Source organism: Pristiophorus japonicus, chromosome 17 (assembly GCF_044704955.1).
Source record: "Pristiophorus japonicus isolate sPriJap1 chromosome 17, sPriJap1.hap1, whole genome shotgun sequence".
Lineage (NCBI taxonomy): Eukaryota > Metazoa > Chordata > Chondrichthyes > Pristiophoridae > Pristiophorus > Pristiophorus japonicus.
The window spans coordinates 89,694,180-89,715,546 of record NC_091993.1 but is presented as its reverse complement, the minus strand read 5'-3'; the positions used below and the strand labels follow the sequence as shown (position 1 = coordinate 89,715,546).

Sequence of the window (21,367 nt, the reverse complement as noted above, 5' to 3'; positions counted from 1 at the left end):
GGCCACCATTTTTTTTTTTTTGTCGGCCGACTTTTCCCTCGTGTCGACCGGGCCGCCATTGTGCAGCCTCCTCTTTGCATGCTGGGCTGCTGGCCCTGTCGAGATTGTCCTTGGTGGCCCAGTGTTGGCTACCAAAGGGCCGTGCAGAGTCCGCAGCCGTCGTCCCCTTTAAATGAAGGGGTGGGGCTTTGTGGTGCGTCACTGCTACGCAGAGCAGCCGCTTGGCACTGACCTGTTCAGCGCTGCACGGATGCCTCGGGAGCGCCCCTCCAACGAGGTGGAGCGCTGTCTCAGGCGCTTGGTTTGAGGGGCGCTAAAGGGAATTTCCACACCGTGGGCGAGACTTCCGGCCCGGGCATTAACTGAGCCGGGCTGGGAAGGTTACAGCTCCTGTATGGGCCACTGGGCAATTTTGGCCCCTAATGTCTTTCATTTTTATATTCATTTGTTTCTGTAAATCACATTTAATATCTGGTTATGTGTTTATCTTTCTCTCAGTTTTACTTCTCAATACTTAGGTTTTCATCCGGAACAGCCACTACTTTCATTTCCACTTATGTTCCTTTTTCTAACACTGGGCCATGCAAATAAGAAACCACAATAAGCAAATAAACAAATAAAAGATTAGACCTGTGTCAGCGAGCATATAGGTAAAATGATATCTCGGGAACTATAAATCAAATTAATACATCCATCAAACTTAGGCGTAAACACACACACATAAAATCAGCTCTGGGTATAGTAATCACATTAAATACACCAAACCTGATCACAAGCACACACACAAAATCAAAACTCTTAAAAATCTATTTAACTAAATATCAGACCAGAGCACACGTGAAGGAAAAAGAAACCAATCCTGGTCACGTGCAAATCAGATTAACTAAATACAACAGGTCGGGCAATATAAAAAAAATAAACTAGACAGAGCTTGATAAAATGTTTAAGCAAAAAATAATAAACTTCAGATAAAGATCTGTCATCTAGGAATAAGTCTGATCTCTACATAGCAAATCATGTAATCACAGAATTCTTTATCCAATTGGAACTCAAGTGCAATTCTCATTTAAGCAAAACATGGTCCCAGTTACCTTTGTTTTGAATGCTCATGAGAAGTCTTCGATCTGTGGACAAATGCTATCTGGCGAGCAGCACAATTTAACATCTAATGCTGTCTTGTGTAAAACTTTGCCCAACTTAATTTTTAAGTTTCAACATTGTGTTTGTTGTGAAGCCTTACAAGATTCCCAGTTTTTGGCATTATATTTATGCCATATTATTGGAACTCCCATGACAGAATGCATCTCAATTATCACATGTGAAAAGCACCATTTTACAGCGAAAGAGTAGTGGATATGTTTTTGTTGAGCACTTGTTTAGCTGAAATTGTTGAGTGAAAGGTGAAAAATGGTGTGCAGCAAATTGGTCAATAAGCAGTCCCGTGTACTTCTACCGACAGTGAGCAGTACCATTGTTTTCAGGAATATTTAGTTTGCATCCTAAATGACTCATTTTCCAGCACTTGTCTCGCTGTGCAGGCTACAGAATTGCTAAGAAGTTTTGCATATTATTCATGTGCCCTTTTTATTTCTGAAAGGCACAACGCAGTAATGTATTTATAGGTTTCTTGTTTCATTACTATTCACTAATAATTTGTATTTGTTGTACATCACATTTTTCATCATCAAGATCAGTTGAAATTTTATTTTTTTGATACCCAATGTAGGCATCAAGCACTCTCAGCTCAGCTTAGAGTTCCTGCTCGACCGGGCAGAGTTGCCTCCCCACTGCATCAATGGAGAGGATTGAAGAAATTCTCTCCATTGTGATTAATCCCCCAAATTAGAAAAACATACACTGATGTTTTCCACATAAGGTTATCCAATAGCAGCCAAATTAGATTGTTTTGTGCAGACTAATTTCTGTCCATTGAGAACTGGCCATTCCAGGCTAATTTCACTTTTGCCACTTTGTGAACTACCTCAATCTGTGATTTATTCGGTACTGTTCATATCTGTAATAGCAATGCCATCCAGTATCATTGGCCAACTGGGACTCCCAGTGCAGACACCAAATGACATCTCTAACTCTAAAGGTAAAAGGTATTCTTCTCCACTGCGTCCACTCAGATTTCTGAATGGTTTTACTCTGGATGATTTTTTAAGGTTTTGGCTGAACAGAAATGGTACTGCAATGCTAGACTTTCCTAATATGCTTTTTAAAATTGTTTTTCCCTTCTTTAGATCCACAGACCCGAGTCTGCCTCACATCGGGGAAGCACGATAATCACCTGAGCTCCTACATTAACGCTAACTACATTAGGGTAAGGTGACTTTCTTTTCACGGTATCAGCAAAATAGCAAATTGCTCCATTCTAAGGTCAGCAAATTATTGGTGTAGATTTTAGCTCAGTTTAACTGAGCTCAGCATTAATTTTGCACATCTACCCTTTGGACAAGTACTTAACAAATTCTAAATTCCTAACCATCTAGCCCACATTAGTAATGAGTAGACATTGTTGTCTATATTTAACTTCCTCATCTAATGCAATTGTACCATTTAAACATGGCCTTGATCTTCTGTCCTGTTTGTTCTACGGTCTGTCTCTGACCCTTCCAAGGCTACTCACCCCCCATTACCCTGCCTATTTCCATTGTCCCGGATCCCTTCCCCAATTTAAAGGCAAACCTCCATTGTTTTTAATTTGACTTTAAATTTCTTCTTTCAATAGATGTGGTTTCTAACCTGGCTATACAAGGAATTCTTTTTAAGTATAATGATTTATACTAGCTTTTCAATTCACTCCAGTATAGTGTTGTTTGTGTCACTGTGTTATTGGGCTCAAATTTCCCCAACCCCTTTTTCTGGCGCCCTCATCCGAGGTATGCCGCTTTTGTCTGTCTCCAAGAGCGCCGAAAATCTTCCTCCTGATTTTGGCCGCTCCCCAGCCTCTCCTCGGTGGTGGCGTAGCGTGGCCCAGTGGATTAGGGGCGGAGCCAGGTCCCGGTGCTGAAAAACGTGCCGGGACCTCTGCACATACGCGCTAGAGTCTGTGAGTGCGTGCTGCAGGCTGTGTGGGAGGGGCCCGAAGCACACCGTTCCTGGCCGAATGGGCTCCCTCATCGGCGGCCCGCTGCGTTCCCTAAGGTAGGACTTCTATTTTTTATTTGTTATTTACTGATTGATTGACTGCTTATTACTTTGGTCTTGGTGCTTTAGGTGCAGGGTTCCTACTATTTTTTATTTGTTAATTAATTGCTTATTACTTTTTGTGCTTAGTGGTTGGTGCAAATGTACTGCTTTGTTTAGTGCTTGGTGCTTTAAATGTATTTATGCTTCTTTAATGTTGTTGTGAAGTTGTTTAGTGTTTTGCAAGGTCCCCTTCCCCCCGCTATCTCTGGCTGCCTGCGCTGATTTCTTAAGTCACCACAAGGTTTTTCTGAACGTAAAAGAGTGCCCACTTACGCTGGCCTAAGTTAGTTTGGACTAACTTTTAGCTGGCTAAACTTGCTTAAATGGCCAAAACAGGCGTAAATGGCTGGTAACGCTGCCTTTTGGAAAAAAATAAACTAAAAATAAAACCTAACTAACTCACCTACACTGGCGCAAATTAAATGGCCAGAATTGTAACTAAAAAGATACTCCAGAAAAATCAAGTTGCTCCAAAAAAAAACGCAGCAACCCCTGGGGAAATTTGGGCCATTGTGAGCATTGATCTCCTGTCTTTTCCTATAGGATTTCAACCTCCTGAGCAAACCAGATAGAGTTTCGTACATGTGAACCTGTTATTAAATGGCATCTGGTTATGATCATCTATGTTTATCTCTTTCACACAGGGATATGGAGAAAAGGAGAAAGCATACATTGCTACCCAGGGCCCCATGGTAAATACAGTAAATGACTTCTGGGAGATGGTTTGGCAAGAAGATTGTCCTATAATTGTGATGATTACAAAGCTAAAAGAGAAGAATGAGGTACATGCATATAACAGCTCCTTTACTTCATTCCACATTAAAACAATAACAGAGTTCTAAGATTTATGTCTGTGGTAAGATGGTTTCCCTGTGGAAAACTGATTTTAATGTTGTGGAAAGGAATTACTTGGGGAAGGCAAGGGTGGGGGGAGGGAGGGTGAACTTTCCTCCCATGATCAAACTCAAAATCATGTAGCTTTGTGGCACACACACAGGCAAAATAGAGCAATATGAACTACCATCTGCTTAGTGCCCCTTTCGGGATGTGCCACACCTTGACCCCACCCACTCCTTCCCTGCCCGCCACAAACAGATGATGATGGGGTGGGGTGAGATTCTGGCCCCAGTGGTTTTAAGACTTTTTGTCACTGCTGCTTTCTGGGAGTCGTTATGGGCAGCAGTAGTAAATGCCCTGAAGTGCTCCCATGGAGGGAAGGGTTCTTTTAGCAACCTCCTCATTCCTCCATTCTGTCCCGAGTCTCTGGTGAGGATTTAGTGGGTCTCGGTTTAAAATCTTTGGGGTGTTTCTAACCCTTTAAGGCCTCCTTCCTGGATCTTGTAGTGCTGCGGCAGTGTCCCTCCTGCAGCACACTGGAGTTTCCTCCTGTGCACTGATTGGGATTCGGGCAGGAATCCCATTGTGCATACTTAATGAGCCCTGACCCAGGGAAATGGCTGGGGTTGGAGTGGATACGGAGGGGCAGGGCCTGTCTCAAAGAGGACAATACCCCTCTTATTGTGCAACAGATGTTAATTAAACAAATTGTAACAAGGCCATAGTCAGATACAATATTAGCTGCAATAATTAGATCATCATCATAGGAGTTGAGGATGACTTGTTTCCACACTAGAAATGAGTTCTCAGGTGACTGAAGAATCCAATGCGGGAACTACAGTCTATGTTACAAGTGGGGCAGACGGTGGTTGAAGGAACGGGTTGGTGGGGTGCCCGGGTTGCCACACGCTCCTTCCGCTGTTGACGCTTGGCTTCAGCTTGCTCTCGGCAAAGAGACTCGAGGTGTTCAGCATCTTCCCTATGCTTTTCCTCCACTTTGGGCGGTCTTGGGCCAGGGATTCCCAGGTGGTGGGGATGTTACATTTTTTCAAGGAGGCTTTGAGGGTGTCCTTGAAGCATTTCCTCTGCCCACCTGGGGCTCGCTTGCCGTGTTGGAGCTCCAAGTAGAGCGCTTGTTTTGGGAGTCTCGAGTCAGGCATGCGGGCGATGTGGCTCATCCAGCGGAGCTGATCAAGCGTGGTCAGTGCTTCGATGCTGGGGATATTGGCCTGAGTGAAGACACTGATGTTGGTGCGCTTAGCCTGCCAATGGATTTGCAGGATCTTGCAGAGGCAGCGTTGGTGGTACTTCTCTAGTGTTTTGAGGTGCCTGCTGTGCACGGTCCATGTCTCTGAGCTATATAGCAGGGCGGGTATCACCACTGCTCTGTAGACCATGAGCTTGGTGCCGGGTTTGAGGTCCTGGTCTTTAAACACTCTCTTTCTCAGGTGCCCGAAGACTGCAGTGGCACACTGAAGGCAGTGTTGGACCTCGTTGCTGATGTCTGCCCTTGTTGACAGTAGGCACCTGAGGCATGGAAAATGGTCCATGTTGTCCAGGCCTCATCGTCAATTTTGTTAACCGGGGAGCAGTGCTGTGTGGTGGAGGCAGGTTGGTAGAGAACCTTTGTCTTACAGATGTTTAGTGTCAGGTCCATGCTCTCGTACGCCTCGTTGAAGGTGTTAACGATGGATTGGAGTTCAGCCTCCGAGTGTGTGCAGACGCAGGCGTCGTCTGCGTACTGTCGTTCGATGACGGAGGATGGGATGTCCTTGGATCTGGCCTGGAGGTGGCGGAGGTTGAACAGATTCCCGTTTGTCCTGTAATTTAGCTCCACTCCAGCGGGGAGTTTGCTGAAGGCGAGATGGAGCATTGCAGCAAGGAAGATTGAGAAGAGCGTTGGTGCGATGACACAGCCTTGCTTGAACATGGAATGGGTCTGTGGTGGATCCGTTGGTCAGGATCAGGGCTTGCATGTCATCGTGGAGCAGGCAGAGAATAGTGACAAACTTTTGAGGGCAGCCGAATCTGAGGAGGACGCTACATAATCCCTCACGGTTGACAGTGTTGAAGGCTTTTGTGAGGTTGAAGAAGGCCATGTACAGGGTTTGGTACTGTTCCCTGCATTTCTCTTGTATCTGCCGCATGGTGAAGATCATGTCCATTGTGCCCTTAGAGGGCGGAATCCGCATTACAATTCTGGGAAGAGTTCTTCAGCCATGGGAAGAAGGCGATTCAGGAGGATTCTTGCGATGACTTTCCTGGTGTTCGACAGCAGAGAGATTCCTCTGTAGTTACCGCAGTCGGACTTTCACCTTTCTTGAAGATGGACACGATTACAGCATCTCTGAGATCTCCTGGCATGATCTCCTCCTTCCAGATAAGAAAGATGAGGTCATGGATTCACGCCAGTAGTGCTTCTCCGCCATGTTTTAGTGCTTTGGCAGGGATTCTATCTGCTCCTGATAACTTGTTCTTCAATTATCGGATAGCCTTTTCAACTTTGTGCCGGGCTGGGATTGTTCTGAAATGGTGGCGGGTGACATGCTGTGGGATGGAGTCGAGGACACTCACGTCGAAGACAGAGTCTCGGTTGAGGAGATCCTCGAAGTGTTCCTTCCAGCGGGCACTGACTGCCTCTCTGTCCTTGATGAGTACCTCTCCGTTCTTAGCCAGTAATGGGGAAGGGCCTTCGGTGCTTGGGCTGTCGGTCATCTTGATTGCGCTGAAGAATCCTCGCACGTTATGCTTGTCGGCTAGCTGCTGGATTTCTTGAGCTTACTCCACCCACTATCTGTTCTTTAGGTCATGGGTTTTCTGTTGGAGCTCAGCCTTCAGACGCCTGTAGAGCTGCTTTCTTACCCTCGAGTTGTGTTGTTGCTTCCAGTCCAAGAGTGTCTTGCGCTTGCGGCATACTAGTTCCTGGATTTCCTGGTCGTTCTCGTCGAACCAGTCTTGGTGTTTCCTGGTCGAGTGATCGAGCATCTCTTCGCAGGTGCTGATTGTGGAAGCCTTGAGGGTTGACCAGACACTGTGGACACTCTGCGTCTCTGGGTCACTCACTGGGAGTCGTCAGGTTGGTCGCGAGGCACTGGCTGAATAGGACTTTCTTAGCAGGATCTTTGAGTGCACCGGCATTGATTTTCCTGCGGCATTGTTTCTGTTGCCATTGCTGTTTTGGGGCAATGTTGATGGTGAGGACAGAGCAAATTAGGCAGTGGTCCATCCCGCAGTCGTCAGCTCCTGTCATAGCGCGGGTGATGCGCACGTCTTTGCTGTCCCTCGCTCGGACGATGACGTAGTCTTGCAGATGCCAGTGCTTGGAGTGAGGGTGTTGCCATGAGGCTTTATATTTGTCCTTCTGATGGAACAGGGTATTGGTTATGATGAGGCCATGTTCTAAGCATTTCTTCAGGAGGAGGGCGCTATTGAAGTTGGCTTTCCCTACCTCCTCTCTGCCGATCACAACTCCCCAGAGGTCAGTGTCCTTTCCAACTCTGGCGGTGAAGTCGCCAAGGAGGATCAGCTTGTCGCTCGTTGGCACTCAGGATTGTTCGAGGCTGGAGTAGAATTCCTCTTTGGTCTCGTCTGTAGCTTCCAGTGTTGGGACATATGCGTTGAAGACCATATCGCACTGGTTCCGGACTAGAGTGAGCTGAAGAATCATGAGGCATTCATTTATCCCGCAAGGGGAGTCTCTAAGATAGCCCACTAATTTGTTTTTTTACGGCAAAGCCAACCCAATGGAGGCGGCATTCTACTTCTTGGTTGTCTTTCCAGAAGAAGGTGTAGCCATCACCTTGTTCTTTGAGCTGGCCTTCCTCTGCCCACTGGGTCTCGCTTAGGGTGGCGATGTCAGTGTTGAAGCCCCCAAGTTCCCGGGCAACGATAGCGGTGCAGTGTTCTGGTCTGTTGCTGTTAGGGTTGTCCAAGAGGGTCCTGTCGCTCCAGGTCACGAACTTCATCTTAAAGTGTGGAAGATGCCTGTGCGTTAATTCTTTTAACGTGGGATGGCCATTGCACACCATCTACATCACCAGCTTGACAGAATAAGTTCTTGTTCCAGTGGCAAGGGGATCCAAGACGACTGGAGACCAGGCTCTGCTGTATGGCGTAGTTCATACACACACGCATACCACTACTATCCTCCTTCCTCCTTCCCCAGGGCCTCTATCCATGGGTTTCGGAGGACACAATGGCGGTCTCACAAACTAGCTGTTGACCCATGCTACGCTGCTCCTGGGCTACGACCCCACTGCTGATCTGCGCTGCGCCGCTGCGGGGCCACAACCCTGCTGCTGTCCTCCGACCTCTCGCTGTCCTCCAACCTCCGATCTCCCATTGTCCTCTGGGCTCCCGCTGTCCCCCGACCTCTGGGCTCTCGCTGTCCTCCGACCTCTGGGCTCTCGCTGTCCTCCGACCTCTGGGCTCCCGCTGTCCTCCGACCTCTGGGCTCCCGCTGTCCCCCGACCTCTGGGCTCCCGCTGTCCCCCGACCTCTGGGCTCCCGCTGTCCTCCGACCTCTGGGCTCCCGCTGTCCTCCGACCTCTGGGCTCCGACTACAGCGCAGATTTGATTTTAAAGTGCCTTGTTTTCTTATTTTAAGTGCACTATTACAATTTAAGAAATCTTACAACTGAAACCATTGAGAAAGCTTAATGAGCACGCTTAATATTATATAATTGCAAGTCTTTTCCTTTCCTCTTACTCTAGGCTTCTTGTATTTTCAGAAATGTGTTGTCTATTGGCCAGAAAGACAAGACTCCTTTGGCAGGTTTGAAGTTGTTGTAAACAATCTAAAGGAATGCGATGGGTACACCATTCTGGATCTAAGCATTAAGGTACTGGAAAAATAATCAAATTAGCCCAGTTAACACAAGCAGAAAATGGCAGATGAAATTCACTATCAATAATTATGAGGTGCTAATTGATGGGTATAAAACAACAGGAAATATATAAAAAAGGAAGTAGATATAACATTGGGCTTAATTTTTCCCATTTATTTGCGCGTTTCTTTTGGTGTGCAGTTTTTTTTGGAGTAAATTAAAATCTCCAAGTTTCCTCAAAGTTTTTGTGCCAGCGTACTTCACTTAGGTTAGTTTTTTTTAGGCCATGATTTTCTTACCTCATTGGGGGCGTAACCTGCCACCCGAACCTATTCTGGCTATTTATGCAAGTTTGGCCAATTACGATTTTCTTAAGACGGCGTATGTGTCCGCTCTGAAAAACCTTCTGGGCAATTAACAAAATCAATGCAGGTAAGAGAATCAGCACAGAAGATCCAGTTCCACGGCCAGGACAGCAGTGGCAGAAAGGGAGACAGAGAGGGTAATTATAACCTCTTTTACTTCCCAGTTCTGTAGTACTGTAACAATCTCCTTTTTGTCTTTAATCTTGAATTAACTTTAATCTGGGGATTTTGGTCTGTTCAGTCCACCCTTTCGGCCTGGGCTAGGAGCGGTGCCAGCTCCGGGGTGAGGGAGGCCTTTCGGCCCAGGCTAGGAGCAGTACCAACGCAACCAGGGGAGACCCAAGGATACCTTGCAGAGCTTGGAGGAGCACTCCTTCTCCTCCTCCTGGATGACAGGAGTTCTGATAGGTATTAAAAAAAAATTCCCTTGGCCTCTTCTGTCCAGTTGGCATCATGGCTCTGCCTGGGCTAGGAGCGGTACAGGCTCTGGGGGAACTGGGGTGGGGGGGGCCTTTCCAATTCAATTTACTTTTGACACAATGACTCTTTCATATTTTCATGTTGGTAACCTGCTTGTGCAGGTTGCTGTGAGCTGGCAGAATGTCTTGTGTGTTTCACTTTCCAGCATCAGCCTGCAGCGTGTCCCTCATTACCCTGGCAACCCGATCTTAAGGACAATGTGCGCCAGACACATTTACAAGTTAAAACGGGGAAACTTGCAACTTTTTTGGGGGCGTAGTCGGGCCCCCAAAAAATGGGCATAACTCTTCAAATAAGGCAAAAAATGGCATTGGGGAAAATTGAGCCCAATAATTAAATGTAAGAGACTTAAGACCGAGAAAAAGAGCAGTTTTTTTTTGCACAGATGGTTGTAGGGCTGTTTAATGGACTACTGGAGTTAGTGATTGAAACAGACACTATGTCAACATTTAAGAATAGTTTAGATAGGTGATTGAAGGAAGAGGGAATATTTGGGAAATGGAACAGGGTCGGCAAATGGATTACTAATTATGTGGAGGATAAAAACCAAATGGCCTCAAACCATGTTGTAATTGCTATGCAAAAAAGCACATATAAATCGATTGAAGGGGAATGAATACCATGAGGTTCTATTAAAAAGATTAATGGGACAGTCATGCCATTCATAAATATATTTGTTTTATAATAGTTGTTGCAGTTGTACAATACCTTATCATGTTGAAATATTTCAACGTGCTTCATAAAATAAATTATTTTTTTGAAGTGCTTTGACAAATGTGGCATCCATTCCGTTACTAGCAAGGTTCCACAAACAAACACAAGATCAATGACCAATTCATCTGTTGTTTGGTGGTGTTTTTTCAGGAAGGAATGTAGGAATTTTCACTGGGATACCAGGAGAACTCGGTGCTCTTCTTTGAATAATCCCATGGAATCTTTAACATGCACTTGAACCAACAGACCTCTGCTCACCCAAACAACTGCAATACAAGATTTCTTACTTGAATGTTGCCAAGACAAGCTGTAAATAAAAAGTACTAATGCCTGCAACATATGCACCTGTGAGCATGCTCACAGGCTTGTGGAGCTGTTGCACTGTGAGTGGCTTAGCCAGTCACATGATTCACTAAAACCCCCAGTTAATGCGAGTTCAGGTTCTCCACGATGAGGCACGCAGTTGTGAGCCTGGTGGATGAACTGGTAGTGTTCAGTTTGATTGTTAAAACCTTTGCTAATAAACCAGCTAGTTCTTTACAGCAAATGTGTAGCTATGAATTGTTAAGCAAAGAACCCATGAAGCAAATACACTATGTGCCCTAAACATAAAGGTTGATTTCTTCATTGGGAGATATTGTTTTGAGGTGAAAAGTAGAAGCTAGGCACCTATTCTCAGACAGGGGGAAAGAAAATAACAGGAGACACAGATCTGCAGGCCATTCCCAAGTACTATCTAATAACAGGGTCAAGAGAATCATTGGCTAGCATTTCAGAGTTGGAGTGTGAGGGCATGCATAGCAGAAAGGGAAAACTGGAGGAAGGAGGAGCAATTTGTTTTGGACCAGTAATTATCTCCACAGGCTTTGACAAGAAGGCTCTATAAGGACAGAAGTTAAAATTACTTACTTCTTTTCAGGATGCAAAACAGTCTCGAAGTGTAAAGCACTACTGGTACTCATCCTGGCCAGATCACAAGACCCCAGATACAGCACAATCACTCTTGGATCTCATACACGAGGTAGAAGGAAACAGACAGACGGCAGGAAACAGGGGGCCCATTGTAGTTCATTGCAGGTGAGAAACCATTTTTAGGTAACTCCTAATTGTAGCAATTCTATTCAAAATAGAAAAAGCCATGAAAATAAACTGTTCCTCGCACTTGGTGGGTTAATGAAGATGTAGACTTGACTATTTTGTGCAGTTTTTGCCCGATTTCGCATTTTATTACAGAAATACTAATTTTTTTTGAAGCAATGTAACAGAAGTATTGAAGATACATTATCTATGTTGTCAGGAAAGGAAAATAGTTGAGCAGTCACATATATTCTTGCTATCACAAGGCCATCATACAGCCAATGCAATAACATTGCAACATAAAATACTTTGACAAACATTGCTTGTTAAAGGCACTCCCCTTTCATCAGAATGTCAGCAGTCGATTTAAATTCACTGCATTTACTTTGTACTTATTACTGTTATGATTTGTAATTAATTTCCACCTCATTATGGTTTTAATAATGAAAATAACCATTGCATTTAGTGCAGGGATTGGGAGGACAGGCTGTTTCATTGCGACGAGCATCGGGTGCCAACAGATAAAAGAGAGCAGTGAAGTGGACATTCTCGGAATTGTGTGTCAGATGCGGACAGACAGGTCAGTGTTGATGCTTCGAGCAAAAGTAAGATTTCTAGTATGTGCAGTTAAGAAGTTTTGTGCTTTAAGGGGTGGCTAGAGTCCATGATCAGATCAGCCATGATCTTATCGAATGACGGAGCAGGTTTGAGGGGCCGAATGGCCTATTCCTGCTCCTATTTCTTATGTTCTTATGATAGAAATGTTTTAGACTGCAACCCTTCCATTTTTAGCATCCCGTGTCAACATCATGCACTCTTACGTAAGATGCAGCACACTTCACTACTAGCTGCAAACAACATGCCATAATCTCAACCTCAGATAAACATCATCTTATTCACCAATATCATTTTTTCTAAATCTCACACCAACCATCCTTAAACTTTTTCTGAACAAGATTGGCAATTTGTGGCCATTTATTTTACTGAGTCTGTGGTCACCGGAATGGAGAGATCTCCAAATGTATTTTACAAAGTGTCAGTTTAGCTCAGTTCATAGAATTCTCATCTCAGACTCAGAAGGTTGTGGTTTAAAGCTCCATTCCAGGATTAAGCATATAATCTAGCTTTTCATTTCAGTGCAGTACTGAGGACATACTGCATTGTTGCAGATGCCATTGTTCAGATGAGATGCTAAATCAAAGGGCCATCTGCCTGTTGAGGTGGACTTAAATCAGAAAGTTGTCCTTGTCAAGATTCATCCCTGAATCAACACCAGCAAAACAGATTAACTGATTATTTTTTTCTCATTTCTATTTCTGAGAGCTTCCTGCGTGCAAATTCATCGCTGCAGCTGCCTACATTTCAAAAGAAAATTTGTTGGCTGTAACATGATTTAGGATGTTCTGAGAATGTAAAAGGCACTGTATCTGACCACTTCATGGTACCCTCCACTACTCATATCATCTTCCAACCCCAATTCCTTCTGTGTCCACCCCAGAATAAACTAGTCCCCACGTCACTTACTAATGCACTTTCAAATTCCTAACCATCTAGCCTTTGGCCCACAATTTACCACAAAACTTTTGCTGCTGTTGATCTGCTCAACCACCCTCCATTACTTTTGAAGCCCTATAAAACCCTTGCAGTCTCCCACACTAGTCAGTCCTAATGGTATGACCACCATCTTCACTCCTTTAAGTCCAAAGGATGTAGACATAAGTGTATTCAACACAACTGTTCCGCCATCCATAAGTAGATCTGGCAGGAGCACATCAAGCACTAACAGGTTTCACTCTCCTCTGTCAAAACCACTTACCACTCCAGGATCTTTTCACCGCTACCAACTGTCTCCATAAACTTCACTGGTTCATCTTCCCTAATCTCCAACAAGTGCAAGAAGCTCATGAACTTCTTAGTTAGTAAGACTAAGACCGTCCTCTACTTGCCCTTGCTCATCATGCCAAACCTCCTCCAAGACCCCACCACCACCATAGTCCTGAACCCGTGTTTTTCTCTAAGGTCTCTTGTATCTCTCATCATGTCCTTTCTGAGCTGTCCATGAGACCCATATCATGCTTTCTTGACCTCATTCCCATTAAGATCGGGACATTTTAAAGTTACGGCATAAAACACTAGTTTGTGTTTTCCGCGATCTTTTACATTGGTTTAAGATTCCGGATCAGGCCGTGCCCATAAAACTGGCCAAGCCTGCATGTTGAAATTGCAAGATTCCACTGATTGCACTGGTTCAGGAAGTCTCTTCAAATTGCTTTCATTTTCTTAGGCATACAGACAATAACTATTCGGCACATTTTGGAGGACGGAACACATTAAAAATGGGTATTTTTGGTGATAAACCCATTTTCAGCCATATTAATAAAACTGCACCAGGTTACCACTCTTCAATGTATCAAGGATTACTTTTTAATAGAAAAAAAAATAAACAATTACGTTCTATTACTCTGCCTGATTGCACTGGTTTATTGAAAATTTTACATTGGTGATTATTCAACTGAATAATCCTCACCTGGAAACTTGAATCCTCACCTAACCTAGGGGGCGTGGTAGCATAGTGGTTATGTCACTGGACTAGTAATCCAGAGGCCTGGAAGAATAATCCAGAGACATGAGTTCAACACAGCAGCTGGGGGAATTTAAATTCAGTTAATTAAATAGTATCAATAATGGTGACCATTGTTATAAAAGCCCAACTTGTTCACTAATGCCCTCTAGGGAAGAAACCTGCCATCCTTACTCGGTCTGGCCTATATGTGACTCCAGACCCACAGCAATGTGGTTGACTCTTAATTGTCCTATGAAATAGCTGAGCAAGTCACTCAGTTGTACCAAACTGCGGTGAAAAAGTTAGCACTATTGGAGTATTGTACCACAAGGACTGCAGCGGTCAAAGATGGCAGCCTTCTCAAGGGCAATTTGGGATGAGCAACAAATGCCAGCCTTACCAGTAATGTCCACATCCCATGTACGAAGAAAAAAACTGGGCACAATTGGAAATTAAAGTGGAAACTCTACCCTTGTGTTCCTATGTCTAAATCCAAATCATTTACGTATACTGAAAACTGACCACTGAGAAACTTTAATTGTTTGTTCCCTGCTCATCAACCAATTTTCTCTTTTCCCATACTACTGTTTTCTTTCTAATAAACCTCTTGTGAGACACCCTATAGAATGCTTTCTGAAAATACAACTACATACATGACATCTACTTAATTCCTCAGAAATCCAAATCAGTCATTTCTTAAAAAAAACCTCTCAGATTAACATTTAGCTGTGCTCGCTGTTCTTAATTAATGCATGCATTTTTATATGCTCACTAAGTGTATCTTGAGTTTTCCTATAACTGATATACTGGCTCATATTTACCCAGTTTATCCCCTCCATTCTTGAACAAAGTGTTACATTGCCGAGTCTTCAGTCCAATGGTACAGTTTGAATAGTTAATGACGCTGACTTAGCTTTCCAGACTGAAGCAATCACCAGCTGACACTGTAATCAGAGGATAGTTAAACAGGAAGGTAATAGTGCAGTGGTTTAAGACATTATCATTTTTCTCAAAAGATCTGGATTGGAATCTGGTCCAGACTTTTGGATTGTGAGCCTTTTCTCCGTACCAATTGCAATAGTCTTATACAGACACGACAATCATTGTCAGACAGGAGACAAGAATGACTGGTGTGGGGAATGGAAAAATGTACACTGGTGCAGCAGGGGTTCAAGATTAGGATTAAGGCACATACTTATGGAAGCTTTACTCTCTATTTAGCTGCATTATATCTGAAGTAGGAATGCTTGGTGCTGATACTCACCAAAGTGAATAAAGGATTGCATTCCACAGATTCTCATTTTTCCAAGTTCAACAGCTTTCCCAGAACATTAAGGGGGGAAAATTCGGAGCATTTACGTTTCCTGTTAGCACCCCCAACGGACTTTTCAGCAGGGCGCCACTACCGACTCCCACGAAATTCCGCTGGAGTTTAGCGGCAGTGGTCACCGTTAGCGCAGTGCTCCTACCAGTAGCTCCCCGCTCTGCTGCGCCGGCGATGACATTGTCACATGACCGTGTGCAGCAAACAGTTTTCGCCCTGTAGCGAAAATTTGGTAGCGCCCGTGAAGCTGCCACAGGTGATGCCCACGACAGCTTCATGGGCCATGCTCGCGGGGTGAAAATGAATGGGGAGGTGCGTCAGGAAAAATAATGGCCGACTTACCGATTGTGGCCTTCTTGTTGGTAGATCGCGGGGCCTGTGCCGCGATCTTGCAGTCCGGCACTGCGCTTGTATGCCGGGCTGCTGCCATGGTACCTGCTCCCTGCCAGCCCAGCGATGGTCCCATTTCCTGCCCGCAGAGTCGGCAGCTTGGCCCTCCCCTTTAATGACGTGGAGGGCCCTGTCTATGCGCCAGCACTATGCGTCTCACCACATAGCGCTGCAAATTTCACGTGGCTTTGCGCCCTGCTCCCACCCCCGAGAGGAAGTACAGCATAATATTTTCTCGTGGGTGGTAACCTGAATATAGGTCACAGGCCGGGACTTCCGCGCCTGTCGCCGGATGTCCTGGCGAGTGGCTGTTACCGCAGTATCAAATTTCATCCACTAACTATCTAAAAAGAAATTATGCTTAAAAGTAGCCACTTGAATCTCTGATGGAAACAATGTAAGAATTCTGAATTCCCTTAAATGTAGCTGGTGTCAAAATACTTCTACATTTCTCTTTAACTAAATTTCTATAAACACTTAATTGTCTTTTTATTTAAAAAAACATAGTTACAGATTTCTGTGCAATATATTTCAGTTCCTTTACACAAGAATCCCAGTTTGTATTCCTCTAATTCCTGCATAATCTGTGTAAAATGTTACTTTGGGTTACGCTTCTATTATAAAATGTATCAGCACACCTGCAAAGGGTTGGTCTGTACAATCAAAACTGTGACGTGTTAACATTTATGTAACTCCGTTCCTGCCTTCTGAAATTAGCGGCCAAATTAATTTGTTAATCGCTTCCCATTTCTTTGCTCCTATGGAAATCATAGCCTGTATAAAGTTATTATGAATGTGTCTCGTAAATATTATATGGCTTACCTGACTTCTATCTTTTTAGGGGTGGAATGATCCAGACAAGTGAACAATATCAATTCTTGCATCAAACATTATATCTGTATCAAAGCAATCACTCCAAGAAGTCTGATTCATCTTCAACTTCAAAGTGAAGTGCATCTCTCTGTAATTAATGAAGCAATGGTGAATGTTTCCAATAACATTTCTCCAGGGAAATAAAAGGAGTATAATATCATGAATGAGACAACAGAAAAACATGTTTCTGCAATTGCATCATTCTAATGTTTATAGTACAATAGACTTCCATTTATCTATAATGTAAAGTGTTAACTGTGGACTTCGGGTATGTATATCAATGCACGTCTGATGGCTCAGTGGCAAATTTAGCAACAATTCAGATTGAGGTATTGACCATTTCTCCAGTTGCTTTTTGGACTCGAAATCCCGGCTACAGGTTACCACTAGATTACAGGCTCAGGAGTCAAGGGTTATGGGGAGCGGGCAGGAAAGTGGAGTTGAGACCAAGATCAGATCAGCCACGATGTTATTGAATGGCGGATAAGGTTTGAGGGGCCAAATGGCCTACTCCTGCTCCTATTTCTTATGTTCTTCCTAAGCTTTCATCCGATTTATCTTTTACACTGCATTTGCAATTTAACAAACCTTTGAGAACTCGATGGACACATGAAAAGGATGGAGATTTATTTCATCCAGGATCATGCTCTCAAAATTTAATAGATGGAGTCTGTTAAGGCTGCACCAAATTTGAAAATTATTTGATTTACTTACATTGCAAAAAGTTTTTTGAACTGGGAAGATTACATTGGTGGGGAATGAAGTATTAACTATTGTAAGTTTAGCAACAGAAGTGAAGTCGTCTTAGCATAATTCACATCACCGCAAGTGCCACAATCATCAAAGAGCCATCATAAAGTGCCTCAGCCCAACTTCAAAGAACGCCCTATGCAGTGCTATCAATACAATGCCAATTGTAGAACTTTGTTTTTTTTAAGTCATTTACATTGATGAGCGACTACAGTACATAAAATTGCCTTAATACCACTCATTTGCACTTTTTAGAGCACAAAGACATCACAACATTTTAGGCATATTTCAATGATTCATACACATGGTCCCAGAATAATCACCCTTTCTCTAATACTATTAAAATTATACTCCACCTAAACATAGTCTGTGTCCAGGAATGTAGATATATTTTCTATGTCTGACTCTATAGGGAATAAAACTGTACATGGTTGGAAGGGTGAACAATAAGGGAAATTCAGGGCTAGGGATGGTCTTTTATGACATTCCATCTTTTCTATAGGATTTCAAACTCCAAAAGGTATGTGGAACATCCATTAAAGTATGAGTCAAGAAGGCCAAATTATAATGTCACTCTCATGTGACTGTCATGTTCTTATTCCCCCAATGGGTAAAAGTGACAATCTCTGCCAACTGTTTGGTTGAAGGACAGAATATTGGCTGTGGCAGAATTCTTTCTTCCATCACTCATGTGCATTTCCTGATGGATTGAACAACCAACAGCACTGAAGGAATCTGAAAATGTCCACAAGCTGGACCATCCTGTCCTAGACACAAGTGTAAGTGCTTGTTGGAATATGAGAATACATTTGGTGAGGGAGGATGCAATCACAAACCATTAAGCGTTGACCAATACCCAATTTGCTAAATAACCAATTTATTCACTGATATTCCCCTCATTAGTATTTGTTTTCAGTTGTTATGACCCAATTTCAAAGGTCAGAGGTTTCCATCTGCCAATAACCCAGTTTTCTAACCGTTAACTTGAATATTAAATTAGCAGGTTTCCAGTTAAGTGGGTTGAATTAAGAAGATACATGTGATTGAATAAATTGAACATTACTTTTAATACAGTAAAGGTTTAGAAACCATCATAATGTGCCAGAGTTATCAGGTACATGGTTTTTTAATTAAGTATTTAGCAACATAGTAATGTTTCTTTTAATGTATTACATTATAGTCTACTCCTGTTCAATCAAGTCAAATTTTGCTTGAAATGAATCTGGATTATCCGGTAGTTCGAATTAAGACATTTTAATAAAGCAGCACAGTAGGCATTTTTCACATGATTAACAGATAATTCAAATTAAGGGTAGATTGTACACAAGCGTATTTTTTAAAATGTGAGGAACTGACTTTTTTTAAAAGATCAATTTATTCTCCCTGCAACTATTATCCAATGTATTTTCATCACTTCTTTCAGGCTCCTCTACACATTGCACTAATTCCCAACAAGCGAATTAGTGGTCAACCAGCTCCCAGGTCTCTGCAACTATTGTTCTGAAACTGTTTGGTGGTAGATACATAGACCATCTCAAGATCAATTAGTTACTGATCTTAACACCAGTCTAATTTCTCCGTGGAAAAGCTTCTCCCTGTGGAAAAGCTTCTCCCAGATAGCCGGACCTTGGATTGGGAACTTGGTGAGTGTGGGAAATTTTCAGATACAATCCTACCATTCTGTAACATAGCTTAGTGGTGCACCAATTCAGTACAACATTTAATAGGAGTTGACACTATTGTTAACTGTTATGTACGTCGCACGTTTATCAGTAAGCACTTGTAGAATATTACTGCAGAAGTTTACTTCAGTGTAACTGCATTATTAGTTCCTCATTCATATCCCTTTTTAGTAAAATATAACTTAATTTCATTTTCACCATTTTTTTTTATATAAGTGTCAGGATAAATGGAAGGCTATTGTAAATGATGCTTTGCAAAATTCCAAAACAGAGACCACTTTATTTTTATACGTACTTTTCATATTACAAACTAAAATATGAATGTTTTTACAGCTTTTCAATTAAAAAAACATGATATTTGTTTTTTTACATTTCAGTACCTTACCTAATGATGATAAGAACTCGGGACTAGATTTTGTTTAGGATCTTTATTTTTTGTAAACCAAAACTAAAAATATTCTATTTTGCACATTAGATTTAGTGCTCTTCTGTTTAGCATTTCAAAGATTGAAGAATGTGCTGATTAAGTTATGATTTTTATTTGGCTTATTTCTTTGAGTGTTGCTGCTACAATGTTGTATTGATAAGACACTTCCATTTGCACAGCATGATTCATTTATCAAGACCACAATAGTGCCTACATTGTATAGACAAATCTAATTTTATACCCAGCAAAAAAAACAAGGGGATGAAGTTCCTTCTGTCAATCATTTTAGCAAAAGAAATCTCAGCACGATTCTCCATTTTGTACTCACACTTTCCTTTTCTGTAAAATTATTGAAAGCAGGAATTTTATTCCCAAGTCTGCTTGTGTGATTGGGCAGTTAGGAAATTAATAAGGGAGATTTGTTGTGAGACTATAGAGCAAGACTGGGCACTCCGGAACCTTGAGGCCAAACTTTCGCACTTGGGGTCTATTTTTCCTTCACTGAATGCAGTCAAAACTTAAGAAACACTCAACCCAGTGTGAATTTGCATCACCTTCCCCTACCTCTCAAGTGCTGCACATACATAAATAGACTGCCTGAGTGCACAATTGTGATATCCAGTTTAAGGGCAACATACTATTTGGTTTATGAAACGAGTTTACAGTCAGTCCATTTTGTGCAAGGCACATAGCAAAAGTCTTTTTCTGCTCCCCATTTTCTATGGAATGTTTACTCAGACCCATGCTACAAAAAAGGGGAGGAGCAATCCATGTTGACGAGGCCTTCAGTGGGTGGTCAGTAACGTTTCTCTAAGGTGGGCTGCCTATTGTGATTGTCAGGCCTTGCATATCTCTATGGGAGAAGATATTAATGAGACACTCTGGATCTCCCTTTTTCCCTCTTGTCACAGGGAGGAAATGATTTGATCATTTGTGTTACATTATGGCTGGCTATTTCTTTCCTGCTGCACACACATGAAATTCTGGCACGTTGAAGTAATCCGTGCAAGTGGATTGTTTAGTGCCTGTTTGAAGGCATGGAACACAGCTTTATGCGACAAAAGGAACATCAAAATAGCACCCAAGATCTTGTGACACACTGTGCATCAACAACTGTGGTGGAAATAAAAATCCAGCTTAAAGTTTGACACTGGCTTTTTAAAAACGTTCAGTTTGGATGGAGTCTTTCCCAGATAATGCAAAGAGGTGTTTTCAACTAAAATAAAACATTTATAATGCCTTTTCCATGTTGGTTGCATCTTTGCAATCGTACAGAAGGGAAAACTTGAAAAAAATATACACTTGTATTCTTTCAATCCCATCTAGTTCCATGACCCATGAGCTAATGTGTTGGGAGAGGAGGGTTTACGACAATATGGGTTGCACTTCATAACAATGGTGGATGTACATTTACTCTTTTCGCACATCTAAGAATTCAACAACTGTTTTGACAATCGAATCTGTCAGTTTCATTTTTAATTATTCTGGAGAGCCAAGCCAGGCTGCACAGCTGCCATTTAAATCAATGAATGTTATTCTTAGGTTTCTTGTTAAATAGTGGGTAAAATCTGCTGATTATGATTACATAAAACTACTGTTTGCCTTTGTATTAGGAAGCTTGTTTTGAGGTTGTGAAAAATGCTTTTTAAGTACCAACTTCTCGACTGTTATTTTCAAAGAATACTATTTATAGTACATGAAATAAAAAGCTATTCTATATGACATCGCCATTGTCATTGTGTTACTATTCAGCAGGTTATGGTTGTGCTTTCAATCCTGATGCTGGATCAACATAATTTTACTTAGAGTCCCCAAGCAATTGAGCACAATGAGGCAAATTATTTTTTAAATGATTGAAATGATCAGC

The 21,367-nt window shown here is 42.6% G+C and overlaps 1 protein-coding gene across 2 annotated transcripts in view; it reads left to right on the top strand.

The window, feature by feature from the left end:
• LOC139227849 (receptor-type tyrosine-protein phosphatase R-like) overlaps positions 1–21,159 on the top strand; it is a 101,870-nt gene extending 80,711 nt beyond the window's left edge. For both annotated transcript variants that reach the window (XM_070858930.1, XM_070858931.1), the window contains 6 exons: positions 2,244–2,323; positions 3,837–3,974; positions 8,760–8,870; positions 11,334–11,491; positions 11,958–12,071; positions 16,610–21,159. In XM_070858930.1, coding sequence (XP_070715031.1) covers positions 2,244–2,323; positions 3,837–3,974; positions 8,760–8,870; positions 11,334–11,491; positions 11,958–12,071; positions 16,610–16,718 — 710 coding nt within the window. In that variant the 3' untranslated portion in view covers positions 16,719–21,159. The remainder of the gene's footprint in view (positions 1–2,243; positions 2,324–3,836; positions 3,975–8,759; positions 8,871–11,333; positions 11,492–11,957; positions 12,072–16,609) is intronic.
• Positions 21,160–21,367: the final 208 nt, after the last annotated feature.